Below are 24743 nucleotides of genomic sequence, written 5' to 3'. Positions count from 1 at the left end.
CAACCGCAATCAGATCCTAGTAAATCGACAACTCTGATCTATCTACATTTCCTAACCACGTGGGTGGCAGCCTTCAATAATAAATTTAAATTATTCGATAACTCAATCGCGATTCCCTCGGATATCGTTACGTAATTTTTTGAATGAACCCTCGATTTATTTTAAATTTAATGCATATTATTTAGAGCCAATTATTCAAATTAAATCGAGTTTACGTAACGATTCATTGTAAACTTTAACGATTGTCAAATCATATAAATATCAATATAAATATAAATATTAATAGAGGTTCTAAGAACGGAAGTGAATACTTTTTGACACACCTTTGGATTTTACGGGGTCCATTTTTCCATTAAATTTTTTCTTGCCAGGACAAGACCACCTGTGGCATTTGTTCTAAGAAAAACCTTTATGCCTTTTGTGGCAACTTAAAACGCATGAAGTTACGCTCAAAAATATACACACAAATATATAGATATATGTAATTCTTTACACTATTATATTCACGATACTTTCGTCCACATTTGCCCTTACAAATGTCCACCATTCAATATTCTTTTGTAAATTCAAATATTTATCTAGCGTGTGATTATTACAACGTTATTAAAGTTTAATTTCAATGCTGCTACTTAAATACATACAATACAGTACTTATTTAAATATTTGTCTATATAAATTAACATATAAGTCAGCGTATTTATTTATAAAATAATTTTAAGAGTTGTTTTAAACAAGTTTTACTAATATCCAAGTGAATCATCAAGACCATCTTTCTCTTCGCAAGACACTTTCGTCCACGAAATAGAAATAGACTGGGCCACGTCCTGGTTTTCCAACTTTAGATATATAACACACCAATGTTTCCGGTCAGTAGTCTGTTCTATTTTATCTACTGCGATTATTTTATTGTTTACTTTTTTAAAATATCATTTTTTCCCTATCGTCTACTCTGTAAAAAATTCGGAGCGAATCCGAAGTGATTTGGATTTCATTTACTTTGATTTAGAGTTTTAATATGGAAATAATCTCCATTTAGGCAGGGAATTTTTGACAACGTAGCCTCTAATTTCCCGTCTCAAAAATAAAAACTAAAAAATAATATAATTATACTTAAAGTTGTCGCGTAAATTGTTAATTTTATTTAAAACATTAAAAGGAAATAAACTTTTGGTAATATAAAGTGTACAAAGCAAAACACCCGGTCCTCAAAGTTTAACTCTTTGCTCTTTGCGTATCATCATATCCACCAGAGACTCGGGTGTGTTTTCGTCTCAAGCAAAACATAACGTTTCGTCTTTCTTGCCATGGCGCTCGTTTAATTATAGATCAAGAAGAGAAAACAGCCGCGATAAATAAAAGAAATGAATATACATATATAAATATATACATATATCCACACATCCATACATCCAAGTCCTTTTTAGAGTCCACCCGTACCCGTTGTTACAAAAATTTAATAAAAATAAATTTATTAAACTAATTTTAACGCGACTACTTGATACATCTCTTCTATAATTAGAAAAGATACTTCCGGACATAAAAAAACGGGCGTTAAAAACAAGCCTCAATTACAATTGATCGCGTTATGTGGATGCGGATAAACAGCTAAAGGATGAAAATATTGGGTACATAACTCGATGAAATTGAGCGTAACGTAAATATTGGAGTTATCGATTGGTCGATTACACTGCCATATATTATATATATATAGATACACCCTCGGATAACGAGATAATATTAAATGCAAACAAAATACTCATGAGAATAAAAATTAAAACTCACCATTTGTTGAGCGCTCTTTGGTTTTCGGTTTATGTCTATCACCTTCTGGTTCGCTGAAAAAAGAAATTTAAATAAACATTGCATAAGATTATTATCATTTTATTACAACACATACAACAAGTGCATCTTGAAATATTTATAATTTATTTTTCGTTGATAAACAGTCACATAACACACGCCACCTAACTGTCCACTGCCCATATAATTACTCATGTCTGTTTTTGCTATACTGTTATATTCATAGTGTATATAAATATATGTAATGTGTAGCCGGCGTAATTTATTTAAACGCATATTTATTCTAGTCATATATGTAAGTGGATAAAAAAACAAAAAGACAGCCGAATAGCGTTTTCTTCCTGTAAATCCATCAAAATTTTTTAAACTGAAAATTAATAAACTTTTATTGCTGTTAATTAGTAAAATTAATTTTTAATGAATGAGTGAGTGAAAGAGTTAACTCAGGTGGATTATATTTGGACTAATTGGTCTGTCTTTAAATTTTTTAAAAAAGTTTGAGCTGTTTTTGATATAAAGACGATCAAAAACAGACTGATAAAAATAGTAGGCAGTAAAAGTCTAATTTCGATCTAGAGGCGGGCAAAACCAGACTCAAATTTATTGATAAACGAGTCTGAAAATAGTTTAAATAAGGAATAGTACAGGCAAAAATCGATTGAATTACAAATAAAAAGTAAAATTGAATAAAAAAATCAGCCCAATTTTAAAGCACAGTAACTGATAACAATAAAATTTTTGAAATTTCTGTTAAATCATGTTCCCAAGACTTCACTGAACTGAAGAACTAAAAAATCGATTTTGAAAAATTTTTCCCTTACTGTTTTGACATCGGACAGCAGAAGTCTTCATTCGATTCAAAAGAGATGAAATTTGTGAATGGAGGAGTAATTGATAATTGATAAAAAAAATAAAATATGTAAAACTTACTGACGGACTCGATGAGATCGGCAAGAAGGACTCCGTCGCAGAGATCTGCCTGGAGGTCAGTGACTCTTCTTTTGCATCCACCACGCTCGAGGTAATGATTCGCCCAGTCTGTATAGATCTGTAAGCATTTGTTAAATAATATAACATACAATATACCATACAGTATACAGTCTACAGTCTACAGTAGAATACAAGGAAAAGGAATTTGAGCAGCAGATCAACACGAGCATGAGTTGCCGATTAAGATCAATGAGATTGTTAAATGGCTGATTAATGATCTCGGATATTATCTCCATCAGTGCTCAACTCCTAGCCTAGTTTTTTACCCAACTGTACAGCTGTGAATCTGTTATGACCACGAACCAATAACTGTAACTGTCATGTTGACAAAAGAATTATATTGTCATGATAATAATGTTACGGTAACCTTATCGATTACTTTACACTGAGATTTAATTATAAAGTGCAATTAAAAATATCGCTAACCTGGACGATATTTCTTGTCGCTTTGTCTTCGTATAAACATGATACCGATCTTGGTGCTCTGATACAGGCCATTTTAACCGTAAAATAATCCACACAATCATTACTAATAAATCATGCGTCTTTTTTTTATTTTATTTATTTATATCGCAATTAAAACAATAATAATTAATATAAATCTAGCACTGATAAAAACAAAATAGCACCAATGTGTTTATCAACACAACTAAAACTTAACGATCACTTAAAAATAATTATTATATTATTCAATTTGCGCAATTGGTATCAACAATCCGTGAGAAACGTATCACAAATATCAAATGTAACCCACAAGTGTTTATCCAATTTAACCAATGGTTTTTGAACCTGCCCAAATTTTTTAAATTAAATTTTCAACGATAACTCTGGAGTAAATTATTAATTTTTTTCTATTATTATTGATAAGATCTGAGCTTAAGTAATGGCAAGAACTGGATGGTAAGTAACGAACTTAAAATTAAACAGTAAACGGTTTGCGTCTCGACGCCTCGACGCACCGGACGTAACTGAATCCGCCGACGTCGCGACTCGTGTGTTGCGGAGTACACATACGTTGCTTTTACTCGTAGGTAGATTTAGTTTACTCACTTAACGTTATAAATATATATACATATATACATATACATGAGTAACTACTGAACAGTGTACTGTGTAAAGTAGTCTTAAACCGTAGATCTTACATTAGGTGACTAAGTTAAGCGTTAAGCCCTCATTTTAAGACAAGTTAAAGATGTTTCACGGACTCCATTACTCATGGATATTTTTGTCTTGTCATCGGTATGGACACTAAATATCATCAGTCTGGCTCGCTAATTTAATCCTTATTCTCACTCTTTCGCCTTCTCTTTATCTTTATTGTCATTTATTTTTGGTCATCTATGATAATACGAGGCCTTGAGTTTTTAGTTCGGTAACTCTCAAAGCGATTCGTCAGTCGTCAATCAGTCGTCATTGGTGTCTTTAAATATACGCGCGTGATTTTAAAAGGACTGACTTGATAATATTTTTATATTATGGTGGCGATATGGATACTCGTAGGTATGAACATTCTCGACAGGTGCCGGTCGTGGCAATTCGATCGATTGCTATTCTGAGGGCAAACGTATATACAACAGCGGTGTCATTAATTGTAATGCCGCTCGACGTGTCACGTTTTAACGCACATCTATCTGCACACATATATATATATATGTATTTTGGATTGGCTTGGATAGGATACTGTCTATACTACTTTATACATTTACGTTAATGTAAAGCAGTTGAGATAATCGACTTGTGTCGAATATCGATCAGGCCCTCGGGTCAGTAATTTACGATGCAATACGTCTATATAAATTATATACATATATATATATATATATATATGTATATTGTATATTGTATTGAGTAACTTGTATGGGCAAATACTATTTTCATTCAATACGCCCACTTGTAATTGTCTTGTTTATTTATTGGCGGCAATTATGAATTTTGTTTGTTTACTTGATTCTGGTAGTTATCAAATTTTTGATAATATAGTGTAGTATAGATATTTGATTTATATTTTTTTTTTCAAATTTTATCGAGTAAATTAAAAGTGTTTTCAGATCCCGAGCAACAACTTTGAGGATATTCTCGCCACAATAAACGCATCGGCGGGCATTAGATGTGATGTGGAGAGAATTGGGATGAGAAATAAAAGAGGAATGAAAATAAAAAAAGAGGAAACGTAAATAAAAAGAGGTAAAAGAGTATATGCGTGGGCCTTTGTCACGCGATTACGGAGGGACTACTGTGTGTGTGTGTGAGAAACGAGGAGTGAGTGAGGGCGTGTGTGTGATGGTCCACGGACTACCGAGGGGACGAAATTAGGTTCTCTGTGCTGTGATATCGAGTAAGCAAAAGAGGGCGAGAAAATACAGGGGATGCATTGAAAAATGGTGAAAAAACCAAGTGGAAAAATCAATCCATATATATATATATATATATATTTTACAAAAAAAATTACTAAAGATAATAAATCTTTAAAAATAAACACCAGTACATTTTTTAGTCAACTCGAAAATTTTTAATTAAATTATAATAAAAAATTTTATTTTATTTTTTTGAAAATAAATTTTATACTGAAATAATTTTATTCAAGTAAACGAACAGATTGGATCCAAGTCTTAAAATATACATTATCAGGTCAACTATTAATAGAAACTAGTGATTACAAAACATATTTTTAAGTAAAAATGGTGACAATTATAAAATATAAGAAGATGACTTCTCGTGCCCTGAATCCATAGCTTACACCCTAATACCCTAGATGCCGAGATGAACATGAACTTGTCATTTTAGTTAGTTTGCTGGCGTCACGGCACGTGTTGTCTCTCGACATGCATCAGCATATGTATATATACATATATAAAACAGTATATATTCATCTCATACCACTACCATTATCTCCCTTTCGACGCATCTTTTTTCCATCGTCACCCGCCCTCGCCCTCTCCTCTTTTACTACCATTTCTCTATGCTGTCTCTTTTATTTTTCATCTTCTCCATCTCATCGTCCAGGAATATTCCGGAAGGAAATAAAACGGGGACGAGTAAAGGCTGTTAGCTCTTTCGAACACAACAAAAATATATAATACAGTCATGCACACACACACACGCGGCAGACGCCCTCGTGTCATTTAATTATATTTCCAAGCTTCATAATTCAATTAATGTTTCTTTTTTTATAACTTCCCGCTGGGAAAATCGACGATTTTCAAAAAATTCGAAAAATTATTGTTTTCACCCCAAATTGCGAAAATCGAAATTTCACCAGACTTCGACATTTCGAGGTTCTAGGAAGCTATTCTGACTATTTTAGGATGATGTCCAAGTGTCTGTATGTAAAATCCGGAAGAAACGTAGAGGAATCCTAGACAAATCCAAGACAAATCCTAGAAAAAATTAAGATAAATTCATTTCGCTGATAATCCTAGACATATCCTAGACAAATCCTAGACAAATCCTAGAGAAAACTTAGAAAAATTCATTTCGCTGAAAATCCTAGACATATCCTAGACAAATCCTAGACAAATCCTAGAGAAAACTTAGAAAAATTTATTTCGCTGAGAATCCTAGACATATCCTAGACAAATCCTAGAGAAATCCTAGAGAAAACTTAGAAAAATTCATTTCGCTGAAAATCCTAGACATATCCTAGACAAATCCTAGACAAACCCTCGACAAATCTTAGAGAAATTTTTTTCTTTGACTTTTACGTGTTCGCTTTATTTTAGATGACTTCTCGATAAAAGTTCGAAGAGCTGAAAAATGTATTCACAACCATGTTCTCGAGCTGATGGTGTTGGGGCTGGTCCGCAGGGTCAACCGATAGACGTATTCTATTTCCCTATGTCTTTTAAAATATTTTTTTGCGGATTTTACTTTTTACGAGAATTTTATTCTGCGATTAGTTAAGAAGAAAAAGTATGCGGACAGGACTAAGGGAGATGATAGACGCCACACAGTTGAGAACAACCGTTAACCGAGTTATCGTCCCCTCGCGAGTGAACAAGACGCGATAGGAGCTGACTGAAGTTAAGTTAAAGGAATAGAAGCGGGATGATGTATGTCTATGTACCAGAGTCCTCAGTCTGCAGTTAAGTTCCTTGTCTGTAGGCTGTAGTCCGTAGTCGGCAGTCTTCTTTCACTTGGCACGATACGACTGCGGTAGGTTTGGGCTCGGGATGGAGCTCGGGTTGGGGTTTCTGGTTCTCAGGAGTAGTATAGACGACGTGGACCCCGCGTACGTGTCCTGCAGGAGCAAAGTAGGTATCGTGTACTTAGACCTCCATTCTCTCGGGAGAATCGAGGAAACCCGAACACGCTCGCGTTTCCATGGTGATATATATGCCACTGGTAGTACTCTGGCTTGCTGGCAAGGCTTCCCGCGCCACAGTTAGTACTGCAGATTATTTTTATACCGTAAAATACACTCTTGTGTCGCTTGACTGTCTTCCGTCGCAATTAAAACGCCATCGTGTATCATTCGCTAATGGAATTGCCTCGCTGGTCTTTAAAAAAAATATTTTTTGTTTGAATTTCCTCTCGAATTTATTACAGCCTATTTTTTAACTCCAACATAAAAAAATATATTTTTAATTTATTATTTACCACCTATAGATTTTTAAAATTAATTTATATTTTTTTTCTGTCAGTTGGACAATAATTTTTAGATTAAAGCTGATAGGAAGTATCGATTTAATCTCAGATAATTCGGTCGGTCCGACATGGAGACAGCGCCGGTCTATTGTCTGATATTAAGTGTATCCGATTGACACTGAAATTTATTGGAAATAAAAATAAAATTTCTTCAATTTCAAGAAGGAATAAACAAAACTGATAGAGACCGGAAATTATGGGCAAAAATTCCCACGACCTAGGAAAAATCTGATAAAAATTTTGGGTCGCCACTTTTATCAAAATTAATTAATAAATTAATAATAAATTCAAAAATTTTTAGGTGAGATCAGAAAATTTTCCAATTTATGAAATTCAATGAAAAAAAAAAAAAAATAAATAAAATGAAACCATTAAAAAAAATACTCAGCGCATCGGCACGTGGCCGTTGTCATGAGTGAATTACACCCACGGATAATTATAAAACTATCGGTAAGACAACAAAAAAACACGTGTGCGAGATAACGTACAACATATATAAATCCATAAATATGTGTTAGTTTACTACAGGTTGTTTGTGGTTAAGCGTATAAGCCCAACCCTAAGCTATTGTATCGTCTGTGGGACACTTATCAAGGAAACGTCACTCGATGACGCGTGGGCACTATTTTCTTCTCTGCACGTCCACTACCTCGTGCAAATGCCTACTCCTGGAAGCAACTTCCCACTTGGATGCGCCTTTCACTCATTTGTACGTGTGGGCAACAGCTAAGTCGCCAACTTGATGATGATAGGCGTGGTATCATCCACACATTGTCTATCCCGTTTTTTTAAAATTATCATTCTTTTTTTTTTTTTTTTTTTTTTTATTTATTTTACTGTGCATTTAAATTATCATTTTTATTCACGAGCCACGACATTTTAAATTGAAAAGACCTGTAAATCATAGGCATATGCACTCCAGTCCCGTCACAGCAATGACTGATGCGAGACATTAATTTAACTCTCCCGTCTCCGGACTCAAGACTTTAGACTCTAAACTCTGAAACAACTTATTTACTAGTCCCCGACCAAGTTATGACCTCAACAAGTGTCTAAATTTATTTTATTGCTCTTTTATATTCCACAAACCACACGATTACTTCACAGTCCGCACGTTCCTCAAAAATTATCCTAATTAAAATAATAATAACAAAGAAAAAAAAGCAAACCGAGATTCTGCTTAAAGAATTCTCGTCACGTCCAAAGATTACCTCAATTTTTTAATTTTTTTTTTTTATTATTATTTACATTTGGATTTTTCATTGTGCAACAATCGATCGGGCTTGAACAGAGGAGGCACCTATGAAATTGCTATAATTCTTTCGACTCACGTATCCAAGTTTCGGGCACTAGATGTAGACGAAACTAGGAGGGGCTAACTTGCTTCGAATGCCCTAACGAGCTCTGACATTCGCTTAGGGTGGCCCTACAATCCAACATCCACTCATTCATTCTCTATATACATATATATATTTATTTCTTCCTTTATTTTTATCTCTATCTTCTCCTTTTATATCTCGATTTTTACGTCCTCAAGTTCTATCGCACATACGACTGAATGTGCTCAACGCTTTGGACTTTTCCCTCGGGCCAAACGGGTCACAATGAAGAATAAGGGTCTACTTTCTGTCTATATCCAACCAAAAAGACCACGCGATCAACCTGATATACGGTCTAGAGATTCCGCCAATAAAACATCACTATTTTTTTTACTAATTAATTGTAATCCTTAAAAATTTTTTTTCACACCATAAATATAATATTTTTATTTTTCACTTTGTAACCAAACCCCTTGGACCAGCTGCCATGAGAAAAAAATTGTTTGCCGACAAAAATGTAAACAAACCCTTTTTGAGATTTATTACTAGGAAATAATAATTAGTCTTTGGCGAGAAATTAATAAGGGAAAAAAACAAACAGTGACGTAATGAAATATATATATAATAAATATGATGATCGATCGGTCTAGAGAAAGAGCTTTTTCCGGTCGATCAGTCAATACATCGGTATTAATTAAACTTTTCCCGCCCAGTCCCGTATATTTTATTTCCCACAGCTGGAACAACAAACGCATTGCTCGTGTGTGCAACTAAATCCACGATTGTGATATCGGAGTACTGCCACGTTTAGTTACACATTGACTTTGTACACACTGCAGATGACAAAGATGACTCATATGACGGTACAGTAACGCGATTCCATTAGAGATATATATATATATATATATATATATATATATACATATATTTTGTTGGTAAGATAGAAACAGGCGGAGATATTTGCTCTTTACTTTCTAACCCAATACACTGGGGTAGTTCATATATATTTATATCTATATCTATATCTATGTTTATATTTTACTTGGTCTCTTCATCGACTAGACCCTCTTATTCTCTCAGCTGTGATCTAAATCGTTTACTCCAGCAATTGCCAATTTATTACCCCCGCGAAAATTGTTCCACGTGACTTTCCCTCTGCTTCATTTTACGAAACTCAAGAAAACTTTTCCTTTAAAAATATCTTGAAAAAAAAAAAAAAAAAAAATGCTAATGTATTTTTCCACTTGATAGAAAAATTTTCAAAGAAAAATTATAACATTAATTAATTCGTAAATTAATTTGCATAGCCTTTGACTGACTCGATCAGCCGGTAAAGAAAATTACCTTTAAGTTTGAAAAAAAAAAAAAAAAAAAAGAAAATAATAAATCCAAGTGAAAGTATCACTTGAGCAGTCGAGTGTTCTCTGTTGTTATTGAATCGTTATGAGCAATAGCAGACGTATCTGAGAATATATCACACAAAAACGTTTTTACGTTTCGGCGATGAAAGATGCTGGTAGTGAATCTGTGAATCCCTACTTAGAGTAAACATTGTGCAGAGCACGCTGTTGAGGAAGTAAAGACTTGTGTGAGGGTTGCTTCTGGGAGGGTTGATCAAAGTATCTTGACACCCTCAGGCGGCATATTTGATAGACTTGCCCTTGCGTCTTTGCATCCTTACATTTGGGCGCTTCCTTGCCCCTATGACTCTTTCATCGTTACGTGGAAAATCCACCGGAATATTACACTGCCATCCGCGAGAATGTTTCGTCTTGTGGAAACTCGAAATGTATACGCCTCCGGGATCACCATGTCGTACATTATATACCACTAAGTGGTAGAGTCAAGGGCTATAAAATTAGCTATTGCCAATTTTCCCATTCTCTTACATATCTATCTACATCTATACATCTATATCTATATACATGTCATTAATAGTTGCACAACTTTCAACAAACTCTTAATGTGTACCAATAAAATTTCTCTTTATTATATTACCACATAATTAAGTCACTCTATCCCTTCTAAGCTTATTTAATCCACTTCGATAAACTTATCCCTTAATTATTTAATTATTTATTTTAAAAGTTATTTAGACAATTAATTATTTGTCAATACAAACTTTTAATTATTTAAAAACTATTCTGGTTTAGTGAAATGCTTGTAGATTAATTAACAATGTTATCGTTTCATTGTGGCTGTAAAAAATATGAAAAAAGATATCAAAAGTATGGTAATCATGGATAACATTTAACACGGCCTAATGGTTGCGTTATAAATTGGGATCTAGATAGGCTAAATTGTTTCCGGTTTTCCGATTAATTCGGCCTGTAGCCCGCCCCTTGAATATATATGTGGATGAATTGAATCGTGAACGCGAATAGTCGCGAACGCATCCGATAATAAGAGAGAATTGTTTCGAGAGTGAGAACCGTGCAATTGACAGCTCGAATAGTGAGTACGGATTGAGGTTCTCTCTCACAAACACCAACAAATTTCTTTGTCGTTTTATTCTATAGTATATCTATATATGGTTTTTTTTTTTAGGTATTGGTTCATTTATTTAAAATTCCCAATTTCGTGTACCTGCTGGATAGATTTTCCGCGCTGCTGCCACTGGTAAAAATGCTCGGGATTCAATGCCCATCCAGGCGCGAAGCTGAATCCTTCGGTGGGCACTTGACTGGAAGGAGGATGCTGAGAATATGTTTGACCTCGACTGGCAATCCACTCAACATTTCTACAAGGATCAGGCAATTCCGTATAGACACCTTGTCGTGTACCGAACCACCCGCCGGAAATACACTTTTCGTCCAATTCGGCAATTGGATCTTTTCGCGCCTGGCTCAATTCTTTCTCGAGATTGTACAGTGACTCAAATTCTAAGAAAGATATTACTGGTTCTTCGGTGTTAATAAACATAGACATAGGTCCATAAACAAGACCCATTTCCTCGGGTGGCTGCTGATGAAAGTCTTGTTCGAAAGTTACAGACTTGGCGCCCACTTGAGTACCACCCGCGTCTTGATTATTATTGTTACTATTATTATTATTATTGTTATTATTATGTCTTGGCGAACGTTTGGGTGAGGCTGTCAATAACGAGGATGTGACTTGGACTGGAAGTGAATTTGGAACAACTTCTAAAGCTGATGTTGATGGCACAGTTTGTTGTTTTTTAGGGGAAAATCGTGAAGATGTCAATCGAGCCAATTTTGATTTTGGCTTCGTGCCCGTTTGTCCGTTAGTTTGTTTAAGTTTCGGTAAATTAGACATCCTAGACACATTATCACTTTGTTAAATATATTTTTTTAACCACCACTCTAATTAATTACTACCACTAATAATTAGTTATTATGTCAATTTACAAAGATAGCAAAAAAATTCTTTTTAACCAGAAACTCTGGATGAGTCAATATGCGTCACGGAACCACAAAAAAAATCACATCGCGTGCTATTGTATGTTACCGGTTATATAAGAACATGAACGCGAACACACAACCCTCTTGTAAGGATTGGGTCCTCGGCGTGACTGAACGTGGTACGATTCTGGTGTTCAAAGCTACCCAGTTTGTACCAGACCACGGACTTGGGAGCTCTGGGTATACAACTCCGCGCGATTAGTCGTCGCGCGCGCGCATTTCTATCTATCACTTGGCCAACACACTCTATTATATACTCATCGTACTTGATATTCAATTGTATGAATCGTTTAAACGTACATAAATGTCATTATTATAATATTATTATCAATGGAGAATCCTATGCGTCATAGAAGAGACAATAGACAAATAATTCAATCACTTTGTTCATTTCAATTCCTCTATCACTCCTACGCAGATAATTAACTATTTATTTATAATTTAATCAGTTAATTTATCTTTGTACAGAGCCTTTGTACACTTGGATAGAAAAAAAATTAATATATTTTTTTATGGGAGAATGAATTAGGAGATGATTAAAAAGTAACTTTTTCACAGAGTATTTAAATATTCAGTGAAAAAAAAAAATAACAGGGACTTTTATTTTAAAAACTCCCGGGTTTTTCAATCAGCCTTGTTGTGTACTCAGGGTGAATATTATAAATGCATTTGTTTTTTTTTTTTTTTTTTTTTTTTTTTATTTTAATTTTTTGGCGACAGAAAAATTTTCCGCGCGGAATTTAAAATTCAGCAGCGGTAATGTTTGCAAATTTAGGTAGTTATTATAATGATTATTATGGTTATTTAATACGCGATTGAGACGTTAAAATTAGGGATGGTTGAAAGCTACACCGTGATGGGCCTGGAGATATATATAAAGTAACCCGCTCGGTAGCACACGCCCAGGGGTGAATCTGCATATTTATGGTGAATGTTCACCGCCCTAGAAGATTTTTGATGCATGCTAAACAAGTCAGAAGCTGCTCGCCGGATCGGGTGTCAACTGAACCGGGTGAGAGTCATTTTATCAGCAGATATATATCTGTATATACAGTTAGCTTACGATACCAGTAATGACGGCTTTATTTGCGGACTTTCACACCCTCTTTGACATTTTCGCACCCTTGTGTCCACGGATAAATCCATCATACTGAAGATTACGCACTCATCACAAATATTTTCTTTGATCGTATATTAGTAAAAAAAATTTATTTCACATCTCCAGCGCGGGATTCGCACACCACAATAAACCTTTTGTGACATAAAAATTGCTATCAATATTTTTTACAGAGATGCAAAGTTTTTTATTCTCTGTCCAATTAAACTTTTTTTTATTCGATGGTTAGATTCTGTAAATAACCGACACATTCATCATTTTTGATATAATTTTCAGTAAAACGACCAATTTTTTCCGATTAATGCAATTTTATTTGATATTCATTCAAAAATATCAAATTCATAAGGAAAGTACTACCGAGTAATTCCAAAGTATTTAAATTTTTTTTAAAAATGGACTATTGAAAATTATTATCAAATTTCTCATTAAATTGAATTTTTATCAGAAAGTTTTGCAATATGATTTAATCAGTTGATATATTCGTCTTGTTATCCGTCAAATATAAGTAACGTCTCGTCAATTACGTTAATTAAAAATTTTTTGTCATGTTTAAGTTGACGATCGTTTGATTTTGATTAGAGTCACATTTATAAAATTTTTGAAGTTCTGATATTATATAAATTTTAAAAAGTTATATTTTACAAGCAATTAATTAAGATAAAATATAATCAAGAGCGAAAATTGTCCGTGATAATGAACAGGCTCACAAGCCATGAAGCTTATTTCCTTCCGATGTACGCGTGCCTGTCTACTGCTTGTCCTTTCTCATCCGTGGGATGCTGCTGTCTCATGCGGATTCAATATAATATAATACTTGTACGGCCTGCAGCCATATGTATACATCTACACCAACTTTTGTATATCTGTACCCGTGTACGCATCTCACTACAGACTATACTCACTTTGAACCCTCTGAATTTTCGGAGGAGTCAAGTGGAATGGAAAGCCAGGGATATAATAGGAGTAGGAGCAGAGAAAACCGACCGCCGAGGACTAGAATATCTGGCGGTTCGCCGCGAATAAGAGGGTGGCTTACAGAAAAAACGTTATTGCCATGTCACTAGCTTTAGGATTATTGCGAATCATTTTTTCCACATGAAACCACCCTAAGAATAAGACAAGCCTTGTCATTTTTTCACCGACACGCATACTTAAGTACTATTTTTCATTAAATAGTTTCCCTTAATACGCAATAAAAAAAACCTCACATAAAATCACTTATTGGATAATTTGGCTTTAAATTTCTACGACCGGTTCTCGTAAACGTACAGTAAAAAATACCTTATGAAATAATTTTCCATGACCATAAAAACCGTCATCTTGAAAATATTTCAAAAGATTCAATTTAACAAAGAAAATTACCCGTTAAAGTTTTTTTTTCGGTTCAAACACGTAAGGATAATAATATGAGAGCGATGTTTGTACAAATAAGAAAAAAAAATATATGTGTGTATGATATATAAGTATTTTTTTGACGTAGCAAATGGGCAAACCAGGACATGCGATATTTGCTTCTGACATACACGAGAATGTGCGGATTAAACACCGAGGGACCGCAAAATAGTCGCGCAAAGGAATGGCTACAAAAAGGTGCACGCAAGGTTCTCTGTTCCTGATATTATTATATGATGGGAATGGAAAGAGTGTGGAGAGATATTAGGCCGCGAGCAATATCCTCTTCCTGTGACTACCATGGGGTTTATGTCCTGGACAGTACACGCATTCTATACATATATATGTTTGTCGTTTGATGTATCACGGGCTTCATTTAATTACCCCCTGATCAGTCTGCCGAACAAAGCACTTTCCACACTTTATGAATCCACCTATTACCCAAAAACTTTATTAATCAATTTTTTTACCTACATCATACGCCCATTTTCATTCATTTAAACCCCAATCTTCCCTTGGCCTTTTTTGTTAACCGGAAAAAAGGCTAATTAATTTTATGGAGTTTAAAAAATATTCAATTTCAGCATCGAAAAACCCATGATTAAAAGCGCTGAAAATACGTTTTAAGCTCTTTCACATTTTGGCCGTCAAGTAGCGTGAAAAATCCCCGAGGGTGTTGAAATCCGTTGGACTTTTCGAGTGTCGCCCTCAAGCGACAAAAGAAAAAACACGTAAGACAGCAGAAGTTGTGAAAAAGCTGCTCGCAAGATACATAGAGTGCCATTGTTTTGGGTATTTACACTTGAGGGTGAAGAAAACTTGGGGTGTCGATAAAATAAAAAAATTCCGTTAGTAAAGTGGAGTGGAGATGGGAAATGTCGGTCGGACCATTTGGGGGAAGGGAGAATGGGGATGATGTGAAGCATCTCGTAATTCCTCTGCACCACGTGGGCAAGTCGCATCGTACTACACTCAGTACATACACATATATATGTATGTATGTATACGGTACAGAGTGTAGTTTATAAAGAGAATGAGAAGAAGAAAGAGAGAAAAACACAACCCCAGAATATGTGACTCAGAAGATTTATGAGGTTTGTGTCGCAGCTAGACGTAGCAATCTTGCGAGATTCAAGCCCTCGAAATTGCACTGGACCTGCTAGAATTTCTCAGCTTTTTTTGGTCCATCAGTATTTCGACTATTCGAATAAACATTTCTAAACAGTGTAACTATGCAACGAAATTTAGTGCTAAAATGGAAAGATATAAATCTGTATGATTTATTGGTTGATTCTTCCATAATTTAATACCTCAGCTTGTCTCCTCTCGCAGGAACAATTGTGTAATTTCTCCAGCTGCTGTTGAATAAGATAAAAGGCTGCATATTGCTGACTATCTGGGGAAAGTGGCGAGTCAGGAGAGTTTGGTGATCCCAAACCCGAGCTCTTGCTTCCGCTGGTTTTGATAACATCTCTATCACCACCAACACTTGTCTCCGGTCTATCTGCATCATTTTGTGGTGACAACGGTGATAATGGAGATCCGATTCCCGAACTTTCCGAACTCGAATTCACTAAACGTGCTCTAGTATTACTGCTTGTTATCTTTGGTTTCGGTATTCCGCTTTGTCGTACTTTCCTTCCATCCTGGGATTCTTTCCAATTATCACCATGTGTTTCCTTTCTTCTGGATTTATTAAATGTGCCGCTTAATTTCAGACCGAATTCTTTTTTCACAGCTAATTTAGACACTCTCGTTTCGTGCCGATGATTAATTGCTGTCTTCGTAACCAAGTCATTATTAAGTGGCTTTGAACCAAAAACTGACGATTTCGGTCTTATGCGACTTAATTTCGGTATATTTTTCAAATTAACATTCATAGACAACGGCCTTCTTTTAACGGTTCCCGTTTCAGTACTCGGGGAATCCCAATCTACATTAAATATTTTTCTTCTCGTATCCATTATCAAATTAACACACTGACCACTTAAATAAACCAACGACTAAAAAAATAAATAAACACTCTAATAACTGAACATAAATATTTAACATCACTATCAAAACAAAAACATTGCTTGCACTTTTCCATAACAAACCTAAACTATCTAATAACAAATTAAAACCAACCACTATTGCACATTTTCAATGAAACAAAAACAAGTAACAAGTGAGGATCCGAAATGTAAGACTGGACATTCCGGAGAACGAACAATAAAACCGAAACGTTGGGTATAAAGTTTCAAGTGTGACTGACGTAGGAAATCACAGAAATGTCGAAGAGCATTCTGAAGACAAGTAGAGGGTCGATAAGCGTATTTTCAGGTTCTTGCACTCAGACAATAGATGCACTTGCCAAGAGTGCCCCCGGCAAACTGAAAGCGCCCCTAAGGCAACACCCACCCTTACATTTTTCGAAGCATCGGCTCGACGATCGTCCTCATTCAACACAATACAGCCCCCAACACACACATACAGTACCATAAATGTATGAATGTTTGAATCTACAAACTCATATACATTGGGAGATTGAAGAATAGTTTATGGTGTGCATGAGCACCCCATCGAGAAGTGGGACCCTCGTAGGCGCCGGCTAGATCAACCCCCCTAAACATCCCCCTTGCGTATCATAGCCATAGGGCAAAAAACTAATTACATTCAGCCACGTGGTTGGTGTGTGTACGCCGTACAGTTATGTTATTTTATGTATGCCTTCAAACACCATATTGCGACCAACGGCGCACACAATCCACCACCACCGTCACGCAAATCGTGGTCATATGAATTCCGATACACACCATAGATATTCCGCTCCTTGTAAATTCTGTCCTGTATATAATGAAATATATAATGTAATCTTATATATTATATATTTAATGTTATTCAAAGTGTTAAGCTTTGAATTTAAATTTAAATATTTGTATTTCATATGTATTAACATATCTAGTAAAATCAATCAGTTAAATTTATCAACATCAATTTGAATAAGCATGCGGATTTGAATTATAGACGTCGGGTTTTATTTATCGCGCATCATTATTGAAATTATTATAATCAGGGTGATTTTAAAACAAAAAACGAAAAAACCATCATCATAAATGATGAAGATAAATTACTGTCGATTTTCGTTAATAATAGAAATACTTATCAAAACTTTCATCTGTTGAGGGGTCACATTGTCGAGCGGCCATAGCTCATGAATAACATTTGGATAAAATCTCATCGGTTAAGAGCTCAAACTCACGGCAAAACTCATATCACGTATGTTTGTGTGTGTGAATTGGGAGGATGTATGATGCAAAACCCCTGTGAGATCCTCGATTCGCCCACGTCAAGCACCACGGGGCATATATCTAAATTGTATATATATATATTTGATTTAACATGCCAATGCCAATGCCGTGTTTATTAAACGCAAATGCAAGGGTGCACGGTATTCAGCACTAGTTAGGGGTAACAATCGAGCATTCATAGTTTAACAAAAACAAAAAAACTCTGTTGTGTTTCTATATTTACTTATAAACTTTTGTTTGATAATATTTAGACACCAATTTCGCGGTTAATTGGCTACCGAGTGCTAAACACACCAAGAAATTCACTTTTTAAGGGTGAAATTCAAAATTTTGGGTTCTAATTTAACAAAGAGGTGCGTTTCGATGAAAGTACTGTTGAAATATTGAAATAATAATAGAAATGGGGTTGATGTAGGAGATTACTTCATGTAAGCCGGTGTATCCCATTATGGTTTAGCCGCACGACGTACGTTAGGAAGATTATGTGAGACCGAATAGCAGCTACTGCTGATGTTGCGTACCCTCGGCATATAATATGTATACAGATATAGCTAAAGCCTCAATTTCTGCCCCCAGAATCCTGAAATAGGCTTAAGTTCCAGCCGATGCACGCATCATTTAACAGTAACATATGCAATTGCATCAGTATATATATGTTTTAATATTTAAATGGATCGTGGGCTGTCAAGTGAATTTATTTTACTCCCTTTCGGGGGATTAGACTTTATCTCATTTATTTATTAAAAAATTTTTATCGCCTGTTTGAGCACTTTTTCAGCTTTTAGTAAATTTTAAAAATTTTTCACATTAATTTGGTAGAATAGTTTTTCGAAATGAAAAGCTATTTTCCGTTTACTGAAATTCGTGTTTTCTGGTGAGCATGGATAATTTTCTACCGCAAAAAATTTTATTGTAAGAGGGTACGGTAAATTTTCCATTACCGACAGTAGTTACGTAATCGTGCGTCGGCTAAAATGAAAATTGAAACCCGAGCTTAAGAATTACGACGCGAGATGGAGCTTCCACGAAACCCATTGGCGGGAGCTTTTGCGAATGATACTCCCGAATAACTGTGAGCTTGGAAATGGAGCATCTGTCGGTGCTGCCACGCAGGGAAAAGCACATCGTATATTGTACAGTATAGTATACATTACAGGGGTGGATTCCATGGAGCTTACGCGCGCTGAGACCTGACTATGGATTTGCCATTAATTCGAACGAACGAACAAATATTGTCCTTTACGCGCGACCCCAGCTCGTTCGCCAACTACCTGCGGCTTTTTCCATCTACTGGAAAATCCCATTTTCCATACCCATTTAATCCTACATTCAATCCTTTTCTCCAACGAAATTTTTTTACCAAATTCCCTTCAACTTCCAATTTCAATTTAATTCCACCGTTTTTTTTTCTTGTTTTTAATCGAAAACAAACCCGGGTATTTTGTAATTAAAGTTTCCCTCACATGAGTCTGGCCGCGGGTAAATTCATTTATTCATTTATTTATTTATCTAAAAGGAAAAGTTTCGCAGTAATTGTACGGTAATAAAATAGAGGTACGTGAAAGAAATGTGATTTAATGGGCAGAAGTGGTGGTTGGATTTTCCCACGTGGCCGTTAGATCATGCGCCCTATTGCAAGGGCAAAGTTTTGTCCGGGTCCCGTTTATTGCACCGAGTATTACCTTGGACTCCAGGTGGAGGGTTAGAGGGACACGGGGATTCACACAAACTTCCCGTAAAATGGAATGGGATAGAAAACGAAACTCAGTAGAGCTGTGTACGAACATCGAGCTCCGGGAAAAGCGAAAGTTGACTTTAAACTTTCAAGGGGATGACTTTACTCTTCTTCCCTTATTCTCCTACCTCGATATCTTTCTTTAAATTTTTTTTTTACAATCTACGACGTTACCTTCAACTCTTTCAAAATTGTATTACCCAAACTCACATTATTTTATTTTATTAAATTATCTTACATTCAAATAAACTCAAAGTTAAATCTTAACTGTCACTTTACGGGAAATTGGACTTTTACTTTTTCTTAAGATAAAATAGACAAAAATAAAAATAAATTATCAATGTATTTAAATCATGAAGAGGCAATTTGTCAAGGCAAGTCAAGTCAAGAATAAATGTTTGTTCGAAACCCATCAGTAAATCTATCGATTTAAATTTTCATCGCGTATTCAGCGGTCTTTTGCGTCACATAATGTCACGCACGACTTCTTGTGTCTTACTATATCCCAAATATATCCCTTAGAAAAACCATTATGACGCTAAAAAAAAAATCAAATTTTTTATCATCAGCGACATTAATCCCCGTGCCTACGAGAGGCAGCCGCGGGCATTTCGAATTCCAAGGGCTCAAGGTCTTTGCATGCAGACCATTTTTTGTATTCCCGTTGGCTTTAGATCAGCTTACAAACCGATGCCAGATTGCCCTCAAGTTCAATAATGGATTTGCAATCGGCAACGGCCGGCAACCGACGGCACAAATAGAAAAATTACCCAAAAATAATAAACAAAATGCTCTGAGACCCAACTTGCACGCGATTTTTATAAATATACTAAATACTAAATATTAAAAATATGTAATTTTATTTTTGACTCCTATGTTTTATATTTTTCTTCCATATTATATTTTTATAGACCGCCGGACATAAAACTAAAGTAAACATAAAATTTTTATTTTATTTCTGATAGACATTCAAAAAAAAATTTTTTTTTTAAGCTTTTAATCCAATTTTCCAGTTAAATGATCATTTATAATGTAATGTAATAATAAAAACCAATAAATTCATGTGGAAAAAGTTAAAAAAAAAGTTTTTAAAAGTTCCCTTGAATGTTAACGGCAACGATGCTGGGCATGGACTTTTTGATGGAGTTTATACGCGGCTAAGTTGTTTAATCAAGAGTAATATGATGACGTATTCATAAAAATATCCAAGAAAAAAAATTTTTATCAATAAATTAAAAATAATGAAAAAAAAAATTTACTATCAACGAAATTTAAATGAATTAGATGGAAAAAATTTAATCAGCGCACCGAAAAAAATAATTTCTTGGCGTAAGAAATATTTTGCATTGAGTTAAAGACAAAAATTTCCTTAAGATTTGAAAAAATTTATTGTAAGATGTCATAATTTTTTGAGAAGCGTAAATATTTTTGCACCAAGGAATTCTTTTTTTCTGTTCAAGTTTGCAGGAAATTGAATATTTTTTTTAGGCGAAAAAAAAAGGATTTGAGTTGTAAGGATGTATAGTTCTACAGGCAATGAATGATGCAAGATGTAGATGCATAAATAACAAAACTTTTGGATTCTCGTTTTCAAATAAAACAAAGTGTTTGTTTTCAAAGTCTTGCGGAAGCAAAATTACTATTCGAAGGGTCCAAAGTTGGAAGATAGTTGCAGTATAGATGTAGATGTAGATGTAGATATAGGATAGTATGTATATAAAGACATATAGGCATGGAGGTATCATGTGAGTCTTAACTTCATCCCTCGAGTTAGGCAAGACGTACTGCGTGTTTTACGCACAGCTCACGTTATCTCATTACCAGAGGAACTAACAAAGTTGTTGTTACTGTTGTCTTTAGTGTTATACTCAACTTCCTCGTACTCGACACTCAAAACTTCGTTTATTAGATAGCTGATGTATTTATTATTAATAGGCATTAATGAAAATTTTATTAAATATAAAAAGTTTAAAAAAAGTTTACGAAACGGAAAAAACAATAATTTTATCAATGCTGGGCACGATAAAATAGATAAAGTTAAATTTGATTCAATTGAGGGCCGATATTGATTCAATTTCGATTTATTGATACAATTGTAATTTTATTTGAGGTCAAAATTTAGTTATTATTTTTTTCAAATAAATTATTGATACCATAATCGACAAGATTTTTATTTTTTAATTTTTGACTCAACTCTAAGTCGATGCAGCGACCAAAGTTCAAATTAATTTTCGAATTTTTTTCTTTAAAGTCAGTTTTTAAAATAAAAAATAAAGTTTGGAAAAATAGAATAGAGGAAATTTTTTTGAGCAGAAAAAAGTTTAAAAAGATTACAATAGAATAAAAAAAATGGCATCACATAAACAACATATAAGATCTGGAAGTTTTGAATCAGAGAGAAAATTCGGTGAGTACAGCCCGTATCTGGGGGTGCGCGAAAAGCCGTGGGGTTGTTATAGCTAGCAAGAGGAGGTATAGAAGAAGAAGTAAGATATATATATATATATATATATATATATATATATATATATATATAACATATATATATGTAGTATAAGGTAGTGCGGCAGCAACGATACAGCTGCTGTCACATAAATATCCGGAAACCCTCTGAATTCTAGAGACCCAAGGTCTCACACTGCACACTATAGTGGCTCTAGTCCTCTTTCGCTTTGAGTTCTCTGTGCTCCCTCACGTTACCTCTCTCACAAGTTAAGTTACAGAAATTCTCCCGCTCTTGGTATTATCGATTCTCAATTCTTACAACACTCGCATTCGCTAAGAAAAATCCCCTCGAAAAAATTTTCCTCTAATGTCACTCGTGTCCTCGCGTGAATATCTTTATATTTATATACATATATATATATATTTTATTTCACTCGGCATTATTATTATTTAAAACCCGGAAGTCCCCATAAAACTTGCCCTACTGTCAGAAAAAAATATAGAAACGCCACTCATCACAATAGCGCGTAGCAGCCTGCACGTGAGCAAACTCGCTCACTAAATTTATTAACTTTTACTTAAATAACATTACTACAAACGAAATCATTTAATCCCTCCCATATATAACTACATATACTTTTATTTTTTTTTATCAATTATCTAATAACCATCATAAAAATTTCTTATCACGTTCTTTAATATACACCCAGATGTCAGAAGTTAAAATAATGACATCACATTTTTTTTCCACCAGTAAATAAATTTATGGACGAAGAAAAATGAAAAAAAAAATTAATAAAACATTTTCCCAGATGTTTTAAATATTTTTTCCTTAATTAAAACAATAAAAAATTATTAAACCGCGATTTATAAAAAAGGTTAAAGTATACCAACTAATAAAGACGTTTAAATAATAATTAATACGAGTGAAAAAAAAAAAAAAAATGAAGATAAAAGAAAAAAGATTAAGTATCTCGGACAGTTTGCGTGAAATTTCACAAACGTAAGCCACTTAACCGTAACACCCGCCTTTTCCTCTCGCTTCAACCCCGGCGTTGTATCTTTAATTATCTCGAGGCTCGGGGCTGGTGTACGGCAGCCAAGTGAGTAAGTAGTGACGAGGATAAGGAGGGAAAGAGAGTAACTATAAAGGAGGGGCGGTATCATCTTGTCCTCATAGTCGGGGCGTGGCCCTCACAGTCCGAAATCTCTCATCCTTTTCATCCCTGACGATCCCTCAGTTCGTCCTCCATCCTCTTTATTTTCCTCAGCCCCAAAACCTTTCCCACTGGATCCTCATATACCCATACAATGTTACGACCCTCAGATACCGCGAGGTAAACCGCGAGAGACGGAAACCACTTCGCCTTTCGCTCCTATCCTCAAAGCTCTACCCTCTACCCTCTACCCTCTGGCAATACCCAGTACCCTCTTCATTCTCTCCACCCCATACTATCCCGTCCCATACCATTACCCCCAGTGTTGCGTGTCACTTTGACTTGGGGACTAAAAGAGAAACACATTTTGTCGGTTAGCAAACGTTTGCTCACGAAACCCAACTAAATTGACACTTTGCTACTTTTCAACTGTGGTCTCTCCAAATCCATTTACTTAAACTCAATAAATTTACATTGACTCTACTCTGTTTTTGTTATTTATAATGCTCTTAATACACACCATCAGTCAAGTATAATCGACGAAAAAATATCACAATTAATTCCCCTGAGTCATGGACATGTCATTTATAAATAATCAATTAAACACAGACTTTGTGATAAATATAAAAAAAAAAAAATAAAAATCAAGTCGTCTGTGTGTTGAATATTTGTATGTATACATACATGTGGTTTCGTGCGACTCAGGTGCAGAAACTTAAACTGAGGACACGAAGTCAGTGTACAGTCAAAAATGCAATTCAAAGTCACGCGATGAATTTCACTGACGGGAATTTGTTTCGTGACGGTATCTAGATACAATTAACCATCATGTTGAAGAATCTCAGATTACAATGTGATTTTATTTATACTAATTTATCATCAGCAAAAAAAAATTATTTAAATAAATTAATCCGTCTTTGAATTTAAAAAAAAGAAATTGTTTGTTTTGTTCACTAGCGCAATTAATTTGTGAGGCGCGAATCATTAATCGGTATATTAAGAGGATGAATGAGTGAAGCTGTAAAGAAAAAAGGGTGACAAGTACGGTCGTAAGGGGATTGGACACGTGAGCGCGAAATTAATTAAGACACCAAAGTAAAAGCTGACATGTGCTGTAAGCATCCGAGTGAAAAATATCCAGGGATAACTGACTGTGTATATAATATAATCCAGTAAATATATATATAATAGAGCCGGCTCGAGGTAGAGATGCAGAGTATGGTGTAAGGGGTTGATTTGAAGTCGGCGAAATGCCAGAAGTCCGTGCGAAGGGATGACGGCGCAGTAGTACATGGCTGCGTACCGTCAGACACGTACGCTACGAATTACTGAGGGAGTGAGTGAATGGACGAGGGTAAAATATCCATAACTGTGTTATGTGCTCCAGTAAAAAAAATTTATACAATCTAACTGATAATATACAAAGGGTATG

The 24743-nt window shown here is 34.8% G+C and overlaps 1 protein-coding gene across 4 annotated transcripts in view; it reads right to left on the bottom strand.

The window, feature by feature from the left end:
• Window positions 1–24743, bottom strand: part of LOC103570929 (protein sickie) — a 97899-nt gene that overhangs the window by 64769 nt on the left and 8387 nt on the right. For 2 of the 4 annotated variants that reach the window (XM_053740488.1, XM_014442459.2), the window contains exons 1-3: window positions 11340–11758; window positions 2731–2848; window positions 1783–1835 (exon numbers count right to left, since the gene is read on the bottom strand). In XM_053740488.1, the coding sequence (XP_053596463.1) occupies window positions 1783–1835; window positions 2731–2848; window positions 11340–11702 (534 nt within the window). In that variant the 5' untranslated portion in view covers window positions 11703–11758. Of the gene's footprint in view, window positions 1–1782; window positions 1836–2730; window positions 2849–3216; window positions 3740–11339; window positions 11759–24743 lie in introns of those variants that run through there. The other 2 variants (XM_053740489.1, XM_053740490.1) reach the window with 2 other exon arrangements.

This window comes from Microplitis demolitor, chromosome 7, assembly GCF_026212275.2.
Source record: "Microplitis demolitor isolate Queensland-Clemson2020A chromosome 7, iyMicDemo2.1a, whole genome shotgun sequence".
Taxonomy (NCBI): Eukaryota; Metazoa; Arthropoda; class Insecta; order Hymenoptera; family Braconidae; genus Microplitis; species Microplitis demolitor.
This window is presented reverse-complemented; position numbering and strand designations above follow the sequence as displayed.